The 15,246-nt window shown below is 40.1% G+C and overlaps 1 protein-coding gene across 9 annotated transcripts in view; it reads right to left on the reverse strand.

Moving 5' to 3' along the window:
- DOP1A (DOP1 leucine zipper like protein A) overlaps positions 1-15,246 on the reverse strand; it is an 88,481-nt gene that overhangs the window by 45,175 nt on the left and 28,060 nt on the right. For 6 of the 9 annotated variants that reach the window (XM_050950070.1, XM_050950069.1, XM_050950066.1 and 3 more), the window contains 6 exons: positions 14,479-14,593; positions 13,948-13,977; positions 12,905-13,138; positions 11,122-11,740; positions 4,630-4,904; positions 1,766-1,918 (listed from right to left, as the gene is read on the reverse strand). In XM_050950070.1, coding sequence (XP_050806027.1) covers positions 1,766-1,918; positions 4,630-4,904; positions 11,122-11,740; positions 12,905-13,138; positions 13,948-13,977; positions 14,479-14,593 — 1,426 coding nt within the window. The remainder of the gene's footprint in view (positions 1-1,765; positions 1,919-4,629; positions 4,905-11,121; positions 11,741-12,904; positions 13,139-13,947; positions 13,978-14,478; positions 14,594-15,246) is intronic. The other 3 variants (XM_050950068.1, XM_050950075.1, XM_050950071.1) reach the window with 1 other exon arrangement.

Here is a 15,246-nt window from a genome sequence, read left to right on the forward strand (position 1 = left end):
TTACGTCAGCAGAGGATGCACTCGGCACACTGCCTTCTTTGTCCGAGACAGGCTTTCATGTCCATATATGGCTCACGGGGGGTTCAGCGACACACTACTGGTGCACCGAGCACACTACTCCTTTGTTCATGACATGCTTGCACGTCTGCACACAGATCTGCTCTGACCAACAACTGGCCAGGCTGACAACTTGAGCAAGGGTTTAGGGTTGCGACACTTGGTAGAATGCAGACAATTCTATAGCCCCAACTGTTATTTCCTACAAGCAACCAGGGACTAGTCGCTCTCAAGAGTTGACCCAGGTGAGTTCCAAACAAGGATGCAGATGTAGGGGAAACTGGCAATGATTGTGAGGTTAGTTCACCTACTAGCAGAGCACAGGAATTGACAAAGGTAATGCCACAATATCTAACAGCACAGAAATCTCCTGAGGGCAAGTGGCAGGAGAAGAAAGGGACTCAGGGTGGAACCACACAAAGTGGAAGGGATGTAAGCTTGCTCAATTATTTGAAAGACTATATAGCTAATTGAAACTGCTCACTTTCTATTCTAGGAAAAGAGATGTTACAAGAATGCTATCTCTATATATAAAAAGTTAAATGAAAAAAGTGCCAATACATAGTGATCAAGAACAAGCAGAAAAGTTCTTGGGTTTTGTAGGAGTAATAAAACTTCTTGTGATGCACTGCAAATGGCACTGATTGAGCTTTACATCAGTTCTTAAAGATCATCAAAGGAGATGCTGAATGAATTATAAAGGCAGAATGAGACCCAGGAAGTCAGAGTCACAGGAGCCTAGAGAGAAAAGGTACCCAAAGTAGACAATGAGCCAATAATGTTAAAAGAAGCAGATATATCAGATGTCTTATTAGAAGCCACTCAAGGTAAGAAGGTTGAGGACAGAAGAGACAGAGACCTCAAAACAACCAAAAAAAGAAAATGAATGGCAAGGATAGAAGAGACCAAAATCGAGTGGGCCCCAAAGGAAAATAAGTGAAGTGGTCTGTAAATAACTAAATGAAGAGAGGAGGGACCCAAGGCCACTGCCACCACTTTCAGGAGGAGTGACAAAAGATCTTCATGGAGGGCACAGCAATGAGAAAAGCTAAGTTGGAAAAAGAGTAACAAGTTTTGAGAAGAGAAATGGAGACAGCAGAACATGCCAACAAATAGATCGCTTATCAAGGCATATTTACTGGAGAAGGAGCAGAAGTTATAGGGTTTGCTATCATGTTGGTCAGAATGCAACAAGAGAAGAGAGCAGGAGGAAGAGTGGGCCTAGACTGAGAGAGAGCTACAAAGGGAAAGAGAAAGGGCAGAGGATGAGATGGGAAGGAGGATGATTTATGTCTGGGACTCAGGTACTTGGATCTCAGTTCAATTCCAAGCTTTACCACAGACTTCTTATGATTTTGGTTATGTCATTAAATCTCTCTGCACCTTAACTCTCCATCTGAAAAATGGGGACAATAACACTCCCTTCTCCCTTACAGAGGCATTGTGAGAATAAATTAATTAGTGGTTATGAAGCACTCAGACACTAAGATTTGTGAGAGTTCACAATTTTATAAAAGTTATAATTCTTTATATATCAGTGTGTGTGTGTGTATGTATATATATATATATGTGCACATATACATAAAATAGCTCAAACTGTCTTATGAGCTACCAAGTCCCTTACTTGCACATATCACTATTACTACATTTCCTGATGGTTCCTTTAACTCACCTTTTAATAATCACACAAACAGGAGGGAAGATTTACCTTGTCTCTGTGGGTCAGCTGCTGACTTATAACATCCTCACAAATGCTAGAAGATGGAACCAGGTTGTGTAACTGGTAAAAGAGCTCCACACTCTTCTGATGATGTTGAGGAGTTCCATCACCCAACTGGTCCCACAGAGTTAAAGCTACATGCTTTGCAAATGAAAATATATGTTAAGTCTATGAATATCTTGTATTTTTCTGAAGAATTACTAGCTTTACACAATGAAAGGGACATATGCAGTGTCAGTGAAAAATATGAACAATTGGGGGAAATTATGTGATTATGCATTGCTTATATCTCTACAAAAGAGTCAAAAAACACTGCAATACCCTACTGTATAAAGTTCCATAAAATTTCACCATGAGGATGAAGTACTTAATAGTTTACTTTTGTAAAAATAGAATATTTCAGTACTATGATAATTAACTACCTACTACAGAATATTCTTTTGCTGAGGATTTCTGATGACTCCTGAATTACAAGAGTGGAGCTAGTGTAATTTGTCTCCAGAATTCTATATCTAATATTGCAATTATAATGTAAAATTAAAATGTTTCTTTTGTAAATAATTTAAAAAACAGTTCACACTCTATATGTAATTAGTAAGGCTGTCAAGTGATTAAAAATTAATTGTGATTATTGCCCGATTAAAAACATTAATTGTGATTACTCGCACTGTTAAACAATAATAGAATACCATTTATTTAAATATTTTTGGATGTTTTCTACATTTTCAAATACAACACAGAATACAAAGTGTACAGTGCTCACTTTATATTTATTTTTTATTACAAATATTTGCACTGTAAAAAAGAAACTTAAATTCATCTCATTGAAGTAGTGTAGTGCAATCTCTTTATCATGAAAGTTGAACTTACAAATGTAGAATTATGTAAAAAAGAATAACTGAACTTAACAATAAAACAATGTAAAACTTTAGAGCCTACAAGTCCACTCAGTCCTACTTCTTGTTCAGCCAATCGTTCAGACAAACAAGCATTCCGTGTTGGGGGAGGGCAGGACACAGGAGTGGGGAAGTAAGCAATGACATATGCAGGAGAAGGGCCTGGGAGGACAGGGGGTGACAATGGGAAGGAGCAAGCAGTAACTTGTGCAGGAAGAGGGTGAGGAAGGTGTCTTGCTGCTGCATCTGGAAGGGTGGTTTCTGGTACGGCACTGGCCAGGCTCACCTCCTTTTACTAAGCTAGGTGGGCTCCCTTCAGCTGAGTGAGCCCTTGTTTGCAAGGGAGGGTGGATTTTACCTCAGGGACTCATCACACTGCAGGGGAGGAGAGGCTGGTGCAAGGAGGTGGAGCTCACCATGCCTATGTTCTCTGTGGGGTAGCCCCGGAGCAAGCAGCCAGCTAGCATCAACAGGGTACAATGCAGGGGAGCTGGTCCCAGGAGTGAGGGGCCAGCAGTGAACAATAGGGCCTGGGCTGGCTAAGGTGACCATATGTCCCGTTTTGGCCAGGACAGTCCCCTTTTTCAGCTCTGAACCTCTCATCCCTACTTTTTTGCCAAAACAGGGCATTTGTTCCAGCTGCAAGGGAGAGTAGACAGTGGCAGCTGTTGCCTTGGGATCAGCAGAAGGCAGCACTGCCCACCAGCAGGAAAGTGGAGAAATTTGCTGCTGGCAGGCAGTGCTGGCTTCAGAGCTGACCCCTGGGTGACGAGGGATCAGCCTCAGCCATAGTAGGCGCAGAGCTCGGAGGAGGCAGGGAGGAGAGGAGATCAGCCTCAGCTGGGGGAGGAGTGGAGCTTGGGGGAGGGGTAGCCCCTGCCGTGGAGCTTGGGGGAGGGGTAACCCCTGCCGTGGGCAGCACAGGACTTAGCCCCAGATGCGGGCAGCATGGAGGGGGGAAAGGGGTGGCCCCATCCCCGGGAGGCATGGGGAGGGCAGCTTGGATGAGCCCTGCAGGGGGTGGACAGCTCTGGCAAGCCCCTGGCCGTCCTGTTTTTACTTTAAAAAATATGGTCACCCTGGGGGGATATAGGGGTGTGTGTTAAGATCTCTACTCCTCTACTGGAGCTAGGATGAGAACCATGTCTTTCTCTAGCCCAGTGTTTCTCAGCCTATTGAACTGGTGACCCCTTTCACATAGCAAGCCTCTGAGTGCAACCCTCCTTATAAATTAAAAACACTTGTTTGTACATTTAACCCCATTATAAATGCTGGAGGCAAAGCGGGGTTTGGGGTGGAGGTTGACAGCTCGCGATCCCTCATGTAAGAACCTTGCGACCCCGAGGGGTCCCAACCCCTAGTTTGAGAACTCCTCCTCTAGCCTCTTCTCTTCCCACCCTCGGGTGGCAGCCTGTATTACCAAGCCTGACCAGACATAGGTTTTCTGGAGCAGCTCATGCTGCCCTCCTGCCCAGAGGATCTGCGATTAAAGCATGTTCATAAAATTAACACATGGATTGTGCTGTGCCTTAATCGGACACGTTAACAGCAGTTAATTGACAGCCCTAGTCATTAGTATTACCTGTTTTTGTTAAATCCTTATTTACCCAGAACATTTTCCCTCAGTTTCATGTCTTGGCTACCTCTCACATCATCTTAGTCTAGTAACTCACTTCTTTCATTTATATTTCCAAAAGACCAATTCAAATCGGCCGTTTATACCTACATTGCGTGGAACACCTTTAGTAGTAGTGGCTAAATATTTTAATTTAAACTGTAAAACAGAAAATAGCAATTGTCATATCACCCAGTAAGGAAGTTTTATTCCATAACCTAAGAAAGTACAAGAAGGGCAAGGCTGTTGATACAGACTTGGAAAGAAAGTGTGTCTTCTTGTTGCTGGAAATACAGTCTAAAGATTAAATAAATGCCTGGGCTGTAAGATGATTACTGTACCTTGAAAAAATCTGTCTTTTCAACCATATATCTCAGGTTGCCTTGATTAAGAGGAGGTCTGATAACTACAGCAACTCTTCCTTGGTTTGGACTTAGGGGCTGTGCAGTTTCCACACTGTTTAGGTTTTCTCCAGTGACAACAGCAACAGACTGAGTCAATCCAACCAAGTCCATTACAAGAGAAATAGCAATACCTTGAATGCTAAAATCACTTGCTTGTCTACAAGCATTCATAAGAGTCTGAAGCCACAATGGAGGCTGTACTTGTTCACAGTCTGAAATGAAAACAAAATAAATATTTTCCATTACAAGTGAAACTGTTGTATTGCAATTAATTTTAATTCTGTTCTGCATACCTACTATACCTCACAACCTATAGTAAATCAACTCTGCAGTATCTTTTAACATCTATATTTGTAACCCAATCTTGTAATACTTATGTGAGAAAATGATTTGTACTGTCAATAATTCTCTCTATTTTTAATAAAGTTGGTATCTAAAAAGAATTCAAGCACCATAATGCCATACTTCCTTTTTAAATTATGTAAAATTTAACAAACAAAAATGCATACAAACAAATTATAAATGTGATATTACTATACTAATTTATATAGCACCAGAAGATGTACATGGCATTTTACATTTAGCCAATGTGCCAAACAAACATAATCCACAAAAAAGACAATAGAAGATACAACTCACAGAACAGCAAGGTCATTTTCTTATGGTAAGAATAAACACACAATAAGCTCTTAAGTACTATAGTTTTTTCTTCTATTCCACAAATTGTCCTGCTTTCAACACGACACTGCATTACATCCCGATATATTTACAAATGTGTAAAAGTCCACAAGTCAGTCCTAGCACCGCTAAGTCAGTTTCAGTATCTCAGTTCTTAAGAGAAAAGTGTATTATGACCTTTGACATAAAAACTGAATAAAAAGGGAAGAAGAGAAAACATATTCTTTGCAATTTTAGCTCAAAAATAGGTGGGTTGAATGTATTTCACACCTTCTGGAGAGGACTATATTCCTATAATATGCTAGATTACACATTGCTTTTATTTGTTCTCCTGACATTACTAATATCTTCAGGAAATTATCAGGAAAGAAACAATGAAATATAAAATCTTGCAACTTAATATTTTGTTCCAGAAATAACTCCATGGTTTATTTTGTCAATGTCCACTAAATTTACACAAAAAACTTACTGCAATACAATGCAAAGTTCATAATGTGAATTGGACTCAAGTAAAAACCTCTTCAGAAACTGAGCATTAAGCCAGATTTTACACAAATGTATATATATTTACCTACTCACATTCTCCCTTCATTATCGTGAAGTGCTTATGATCTAATTCAATTTAAACGAAATGGAAGATAAACAAAAATAGGTCTGCAAATAAGTTTGTAACTAGGATCCTTGATTTCAAAAGGGCAAACTCTAAAAAATTAAGAGAATTAGTTAGGGAAGTGGACTAGCCTGAAGAACTCAAGGATCTGAATGTGGAGGAGGGTTGGAATTACTTTAAACTAAAGTTGCAGAAGCTATTTGAAGCCTAGTTATCAGAGCCGTGTTAGTCTTGATCTGTAAAAAGCAACAAAGAATCCTTATGCTCCAATACATCTGTTAGTCTTTAAGGTTCCACAGGACTCTTTGTTGTTTTTTATTTGAAACTTGTATCCCAAGCAAGGCAACAAATTTGCTGGGAAGGATTGCAACCAAACCAAGCATCTCAAGGACAAATGGATATATGCCGGTCATCAACAAGGTTAGGCTGGAAATTAAACAAAGGTTTCTAACCATCAGCAGAGTGAAGTTCTGGAACAGCCTTTGATGGGGAGCAAAAAACCTAACTGGCTTCAAGGCTGAGCTTGATAAGTTTATAGAGGGGATGGGATAATGAGATTGCCTACAATGGCCTGTGGGCCATCTATGACTGCCAGTAGCAAATATCTCCAATGGCCAGAGATATAGGCGCCAACTTCCAGATTTCCTGGGGGGCGCTCGACCCCCCTGCTCCGTCCTAGACCCCACCCCCACTCCACCCCTTCCCCCAATGCCCCACCCCCACCCCACATCTTCCCACCTCTGCTCCGCCCCCTTCCCCCCAAGGGTGCCCCCAATTCAACTCGTGCCTCTCTATAGTGGGGAGGAGGGGGCACGAGCAAAAGGGCAAGTCACGTGTTTTATAAAACTAGAGGTTTTTAAAAGCCGAAAAAAAATCACGGACAATATCTGCTTTCCTTCAAAATTTGTTGTGGTTTTTTTTAACTGAAAAGCTGAAATTAGTCTGCCAAAACCTGAACATGGTTTGGGGTTTCAGAAGTGTGGGGCCTAATATATGCTGCTTGCTGTGTTTGTTTAAAGAAACAAACAAAAAAATCTGCTTAAAAAAAAATCCAAAACTTTTGAATCATCTCAGCTTGTGACCAAATGCTTGAGCCCATCTAGTCAGAGATTTTTCCAGGTTTCTGATACTCTGCTGGCTTCCTTGACTCACATTTGTCTCCATAACTTTGGGTTCATTTAGCTTAGAACAGAGGTCGGAAACCTTTCAGAAGTGGTGTGCCGAGTCTTCATTTATTCACTAAACTTTCATGGGCCAGTAATACATTTTAACATTTTTAGGAGGTCTCTTTCTATAAGTCTATAATATATAACTAAACTATTGTTGTATACAAAGTAAATAAGGTTTTTAAAATGTTTAAGAAACTTCATTTAAAATTAAATTAAAATGCAGAGCCCCTATGACCGGTGGCCAGGACCCAGGCAGTGTGAGTGCCACTGAAAATCAGTTTGCGTGCCGTCTTCAGCACACATGCCATAGGTTGCCTACCCCTGGCTTAGAACATAAGAAAATAAGAATGGCCATACTAGGTCAGATCAAAGGTCCATCCAGCCCAGTATCCTGTCTACTGACAGTGGCCAATGCCAAGTGCCCCAAGGGGAGTGAACCTAATAGGTAATGATCAAATGATCTCTCTCCTGCCATCCATCTCCACCCTCTGACAAACAGGCTAGGGACACCATTCCTTACCTTACTGGCTAATACCCATTAATGGACTTAACCTCCATGAATGTATCTGTTTCCTAAAGACTGCCTCCATGGAGTCTCTCCCAAATTGGAGACCGTTACTGTGGGTTAGCTCTTTAGTATAGTTTATGTACATACTCCACGAACTGAGCATTTGAACTTGTTCCAGAATCTGGGATAAGATTATGTTGTGCAAACTGAAATGCTCAAAATAGCCCATGCATGTGAATGGACACAGGGTGCTAAAATTAAATTAACCCGGGGGGTTCTCAAAATGGGGGTCGGGACTCCTTGGGGAGTCACGAGGTTATTACAGGGGGCTGCAAGCTGTCAGCCTCCACCTTAAGCCCCGCATTGCCTCCAGCATTTATAATAGTGTTAAATATATAAAAAAGTGTTTTTAATTTATAAGGTGGGGGGTCACACTCAAAGGTTTGCTATGTGAAAGGGGTCACCAGTACAAAAGTTTGAGAACCACTGAATTAAACCCTCTGGAGCCTCGGGGAAGAAAGGGGACGGAGGGGCTTGGTAAGGTTGGGAAGGAGGTAGGTGGTGTAGGATATTGCTCTTCTCATGTGATCCCTTCCCCATGGAAAAGATAACAGCTTGGCTCTGTGTGTTAAACAGCTGTCTGCAAGCTGCAAACTGCTGAATGAGCTTTAGGATAGGGAAGGCTGTGCCTCCCCAAACAGCCTGGCCCTGTCCCCATCTTCCCCCCACCCACTTCCTGCCCCCCAACTGCCTCCCTCAGAAACCTTGATCCATCCTGCTCCTTGTTCCCTCACCACCCCCCCAAAACTCCCTCCCCAACCACCATCCCACCCGTTCCCTGTCCTGACTGCCCCGACCCCCAGCTGAATCCTGACAGATCCCCAGAATGCCCACGATCCAATCCCCGTTCCCTGTCCCGATAGCCCCCCCAGAACCTCTGCCCCCTCCCTGTGCCCTGACTGTCCCCGGGACTCTCTGCCCCTTATCCCCCCCGACCCCTTGCCATGCTGCTTACCCCCTCCTCTCCTGAAGCCTCAGCACACTGCGTCCAGGAGTGGCCCTGGACAGCGCTGCAGTGGTGTGGCTCCAGCGGGGCCCTGGAGCTTGCAGCCCTGCCCCCTTACCACGCAGCTCTGAGTAGGGCGCTCAGGCCCTGCCCGAGCCACGCCAATTTAGCTTTGTCCAGGGCCGCTCCTGTACGCGGAGAGCTGAGGCTCTGGGGGATGAGGGAAGGCGGAGGCTGGGGCCGGAGCGTTCTCTTAGGGGCCCCGTGGGGCCTGGGGCAAATTGCTTCCCTCTCTGGGCGGCCCTGGGTCAGATTGGCAGTGACCCTGGGAGTTTTTTGCCTTTTTCCATAGCATGAGGCATGGGTCACTTGAAGGTTTAAGATAGAGTAAATGGTGAATCCTCTGTAACTTCAAGTCTTTAAATCATGATTTGAGGACTTCAGTATATTATAGGATCAGGTAGGTGAGGTTCTGTGGCCTGCAATATGCAGGAGACTAGATGATGACGATGGTCTTTCCTGGCCTTAAAGTCTATGAGTCTAACATAGAAATGCAGGGCTGGAAGAGAACTCGAGAAGTCATGTCCAGCCCCCTGTGCTAAGGCAGGAGTCAGAAAACCTAGACTACCCCAGACAGGTGTTTGTCTAACGTGTTCTTAAAAACCTCCAGCGATGGTGTGATAAATAAAGGCGGGGAAGGTAACTCCCTCTAATGGACACCCAGCCAGCCAGTTAGCTGTAAAATCCATCTTGGTAGCTGTTGTTTACTTGCTTTATCTGTAAAGGGTTAAAAAGTCCCCAGAGTAAAGAAAAAAAAAAGGGCACCTAATCAAAAGAGCCAATGGGAAGGCCAGAACTTTTTAAAATGGGGAAAGAAACTTTCCCTTTGTTTGTGGTTGTTCTCTGGGCTGCAGGTACATGGAGTAGTAATGCTATAAGCAGAAATGCTGTGTAAGGTTTGAACCAGGTATGAAAAATTATTTTCCATATGTAGCAGGACTCATTGGGCTAGGGAATGTTTAGGTAGACACGATCAGGTTATTTTTTTTTATTGTGGCTTGTGAATCTCCTCTGTGCTAACCCCAGATGCTTCTGTTTGTTTGTAACCTTTAAGCTGAACCCCCAAGAAACTATTTTGGGTGCTTACTTTTTGGAACTGCTCTTTTAAAATCTAGCAAAAGCCTAAGTTTCAAATGTGTTTTCTTTCTTTTTGTTTTTAATAAAATTTACCTTTTTTAAGAACAGGCTTGTATTTTTGGTGTCCTAAGAGGTTTGTGCATATGCTGTTTGATTAGCTGGGGGCAACAGCTGCGGGGGGGATAGGAGAGTGAAATGGCTTGAGGGTACCCCACAGGGAGGAAATCCCAAGTGCTCCTTCCTGGGTCCACGGGGTTTTTTTTTTGCATTTGGGTGATGACAGCATTTACTAAGCCAAGGTCAGAGAAAAGCTGTAACCTTGGGAGTTTAATACAAGCCTGGAGTGGCAAGTATTAATTTTTAGAATCCTTGCGAGCCCCCACTTTCTGCAGTCAGAGTGACAGTGTGGATTCAGCCTTGACAGATGGGGATTCTATAACCTCCATTAGAAGCCTGTTCCAGGGCTTAACTACCCTTAGAAAGTTTTTCCAAATATTTAATTACAGGACACAGTTTCTTTCCCATAAAATGTCCTCTCACTTAACACCATGCAATGGTCTCTATCAGAAGTCAAAATCAAAAAGCTATATTTAAACAATCTTAAGTTTCAAAGATGAATAAACAAAATCCCAAATGTCAGAGAGAAGGCATCACTTTAACTATAATGTAAATTTACGCCTAATTTTTCAGTTCAGTAACTCTACCTGTGAATTTTGTGAATGTTGTTAGCTGCCACTTACAACTTTAATGTTAAACACTACAAAATAAATTTAGAAATAAACTCTTGGATAATGTAAATTTTACTGAACTGAAATTTATAATTTGCGGGCTATACATTTGTTTCACAAGGGCATAAATATGGATAACAGTCTAAACTATTAAAAAAAGAGTTAAAGGCATGTTTGATGTAATCTTGTCACTATTCCACAAATCTATTCGATGTGTAAATACATTCCAAGGCACAAGAAAAGCACTAGTAACAAAGAACCCTGATGGATCCATGTATTATGTATTTCACACTTGTACAGCAGAATCTGGAAACTGGGTTGCACTCTAAGGTTCTTCCATGTAATACATATTCAGTACTCAAAACAGATATGTATTAAAAAAAAATCACATGAAAACATCCATTTTCTTATAACCGTATTAAAAATATTTTAGTTTCTAAAATGTAATCCAAGTCATAAAAGAAAAAAAAAATCTATGTCCCTACAAGGAACAACAAGCAACAATGTAAATATTCATATTTTCTAAAAAACAGTTTAAATTAAGAACGGAATATACCAGAAAAAAAAGGAGAAAGTAATAAAATGTTACTTACCAAAATCAGATTTCTCAGGATGTAATTCTGATGTATGGTTCCCCTCTGCAATATAAACCGGAAAACTTGAACATTCAAGATATAGCTGACATGCAGCAATAAAAGCAGAAAGGTATTCTTTTGGCGTTTTATTTGTTTTTTTTCCTTTAGCATCTCCTTGTGATTCTCTATCCCATTTTGCAGGTTGTCCTTGCTCTCTAGTGAGGTCCACTTGAAGCTCTGTTGCCAAGGGCTGAGACAAGGAATTACTCTGAATTATATACAAGTTGATAAATCTAGTTAAAAATTGTTGGACATACTCCAAGCAGCACTGCATTGCAGTCTTTTGGATCATCTTCCCACTTTGAGTTGCTGACCCCTGTGTAATTATGGAAGGAGGGTGTACAATGGTTTCTTCAGATCCCACAGTTGATGCTGTCTCAGTCTCTGAGGATGTGCTACCTATAATAGGGATACCAGGTGCTCCATGGCCTTCACTCAATGCTCTGTCAATGTCATCAGCTGTATCTGCCTGGTACTGTACAAACTCAGTAAATCCACTTTCTGATGATCGACTACTTGGAGGATTTTCACCATCTTCGAATACATCATGAGGATTTTCAAGTGAAAATGATGGCACCTAGTTGAGATAAAAGTACAGATAACCACAGATTAAACAGTAAAAATGAATGTCACTAATAGTGATAAAAGATCATTAACTTCTTTCCTATTTTGAAAAGAATGGAAGTTCTGAGTTCTGTTTAGGGTTGCCAATTTTCGTTGGACACATTCCTGGAGGTTTCATCACATGACATAATCTTTAACTAAAGATTAATCTTTAATTCCTGAAGACTCCAGGCCAATCCTGGAAGATTGGCAACTCTAGTTCTGTTCTATTATAAAGTTTTAAATTATGTGTTATATACTTTTATTGTTGATCCCTTCCATAAATTTTCCTGTCAAAATCAAGTTTTTAAAATTCCCAAAGAAGTATATTTACATGACATGTCAGCTATAAGAGGAGATATCATTGTCCATCAACAGAAATATATGCATTTTAAGAAGATTTTAAACAAAATGATTTATATTTTAATATGCATTGAGCGAGAAGGGATCAACGTGATAAAATTATAAGTCATTTGAAAAAAATCCTGAAACGTTAAAGAGAGTCGAAGACGAGGCACTAAAATTTACAGTCATTTTAGCTCTTCTTTTTTTAAACGATCTTTTAGTCTTTAGCTCTTTTATATTACTGGGTCCTCAAGGAAGGGTGTGAGTATGTTAAGTTAAGGTATTTATAATAGGAATGTTAGCAGCAGGAGTTTTGAAATTTTTTTACTGTTTTGCAGTTATACATTTCATAGCATTTGTTATTCTTTTGTTAATCTCAATAAAAAGTTTGTATCAATTTGGTATTGTCCTCAGTGTAAGTGCTTTTGCCAAGCACCCCGAGAGTCCTCTCTTGATACAGAACTCTGAGTTCTTGAACCCTGTAGTCTGAATTGGACAAGAACCTATAAATCTTCTGGTTGGATGTAATCAGTGGCAAGCCATAACAGCTAACCCATCAAATTCAGGTCAACAGAGGAACTTGAGGAGACATACAATATTATACTACCAAATTCACCAGAAGAAGGTGGGTCAGGTTTTTGAAAGTGTTCAGTATTGGCCTAACTTGAAATCACTAGCGAAATTTCCCACTGACTTCAATACTAGCAGAGTTGGGCTAACATTGGGTATTTTGAAAATCCCACACTTTACACAAAACTAACACAGAAGGATGCAAAGGATATTAACAGATTACCTTTTTATCTTCCCATTCTTTGATGGAGCTGTTGTGTCCACTTGGAAGCTGCAGAGTACCATCTGTACCTGCAGACAACAGCGGAGGTTGAACTTTACTGAGGATCTTTGAGCAGAGCCTGAGGGAATCAGTTAGTTCCGACAAGTGCAAAGTGTGGAGATGGCTTGTCAATGCAGAAATCATTCTGAGCAACAACTGAGGCAGATGTTCTGTTTGTATTTCAATGTAGGTCTCCTAACAAAAAGATAATAAAATTGAGAAAGTGTCTTATAAACCCCTAATAAAATATATTTACTATATCAATACAGTAGAACCTTAGAGTTACAAACATCTTGGGAATAGAGGTTGTTCATAACTCTGAAATGTTCATAACTCTGAACAAAACACTGTGGTTGTTCTTTCAGAAGTTTAAAACTGATCATTGATGTAAGACAACTTTGAAACTTCACTACACAGAAGAAAAATGCTGCTTTTAACCATCTCACTTTAAAAGAAACAAGCAGAGATACAATTTCCTTACCTTATCAATTTTTTTTTAAAACTTTCCCTTTATGTTTTAGCAGTTTATGTTTAACACAATACTGTACTGTATTTGCTTTTTTGGTTGTTGTTGTCTCTGCTGCTGTCTGATTGTGTACTTCTGGTTCCAAATGAGATATGTAGTTGATCAGCCAGTTCATAACTCTGAGGTTCTACTGTACAACTATCACATATTTAAATTTATTCTAAACTTCTTAACAATGCAAGTGGCAAATAAAATCTAGAAGTCCTCCAAGTCTGATATCCTATACATTAACTTTATGAAGGATAAAAGGGAATTGTTTTTCAGTATATTTTTAATCACTGAATATGCTCAGCATCTTCAGAATTTTAAATCTCCTTCATTTATACTACAAAGAGATTACAAAGAATTTTATAACATTGATAGGATTAAAAAATTACCCCTAGTTCCCTTTGTATTTAAATTTTCTCAAAATAGAGATTTAAGAGTGAAAAGTATCACATAATTAATAACTAAAGGAAAAACAGGCTGAATACCATACCTGACACAGCACTCTCATACTTCTAGTAGGCTTTGAAATGAGAAAGCAAAATAATTGAGGAGAGAAGACAGATACAGGGAAAAAAGAGTTCTAGCAGTCTTCATCAAATAAACCAATGTCAATAGATAAAAGAAGATAAATATCTTACTGTGACGTTCAGAACAATTAGCACCCAATGAATTGCATCATCTATTTATCGTATAAAACCGCAAAGCAACAGGTTACATTTGTAACTAATACAATGTAAATTTTAGAGAAGGAAAAGATGGGATAAAATTCAAAACAGAATTAGATGACAAACAAGCTAACCGAATTTGCAAGCTCATGCACCAGAAGAACATAAAGATTGATTTGTTTATGTAATAAAATCCATCCAATTCACCTAAAACCTTTTTCACTTCTTCTAAAAGAATCTACCAATTTATGCTAAACTCACTTGTAGACAAGGTTTGCTTTCAAAAGTGCTTTATAATCAGAGTTCAGAAGTATTGTCCTCACATACCTACAAGCAATGAAGAAAGGAATTCTTACCAAAGAAACTATATCCAACAAAAAATCCACTAGTAGGCAGAAATTGGTCAGGGGCAGCTCAGATGACTCATTACCACCTACAGGCCCAGTCTGAAGTCTAGCATGCAGTGTCCTCCTATGAAATTAAAATATGTTATTGTTGTTTTTGTTTACATAGGCCACGATTAACTAACAAATTAATTCATACGTGTGTACGTCAAAGATGCTGCATAAGAACAAACTAGTAACCTTTTGTGGAGGTTGCTAATAGAAAATAAGCATTTGGCCCAGTTGTTCCTTCTTCAACAAACAGTTGAATCAGTTTATAGATGACCACACAATTCTTATCTATCTGAAATACAAAGGAAGTTCAATATTTTATGAAGGGCAGCCACACCATTGTGTGCTGTGACCCATCACATCTCATAAAATAAGCAAGGCTGGGCTACAGGAAATTGTTTTGATAAATCCATATATCTTCCCCTCACTTGGTGGTTGCCTGTTTTCTTTCACTCAGAAATTCAGAATCTAAGAAATCCCCCTCCCCACCAAAGGTGAATATTACCAAATAGTAACCAATTTCATCTCAGTTTTCAGGAAACTCAGACTTTCAAGGAAGTTGCTATTATTCTGTGCCTCAGACTGGCAACATTATGTATAGTGCTCTCAAAGTCCTAGTCTGAAATCCATAGATTTCTCCTAATTAAAATTCCCAGTGTGGGGAAAAATAGCTTTCCATGCAGAGTATCATCATGTAGCTGAAATTTAATACCCACTTATAAATAGTAA

This window comes from Gopherus flavomarginatus, chromosome 4 (genome assembly GCF_025201925.1).
Source record: "Gopherus flavomarginatus isolate rGopFla2 chromosome 4, rGopFla2.mat.asm, whole genome shotgun sequence".
NCBI classification, from domain to species: Eukaryota; Metazoa; Chordata; order Testudines; family Testudinidae; genus Gopherus; species Gopherus flavomarginatus.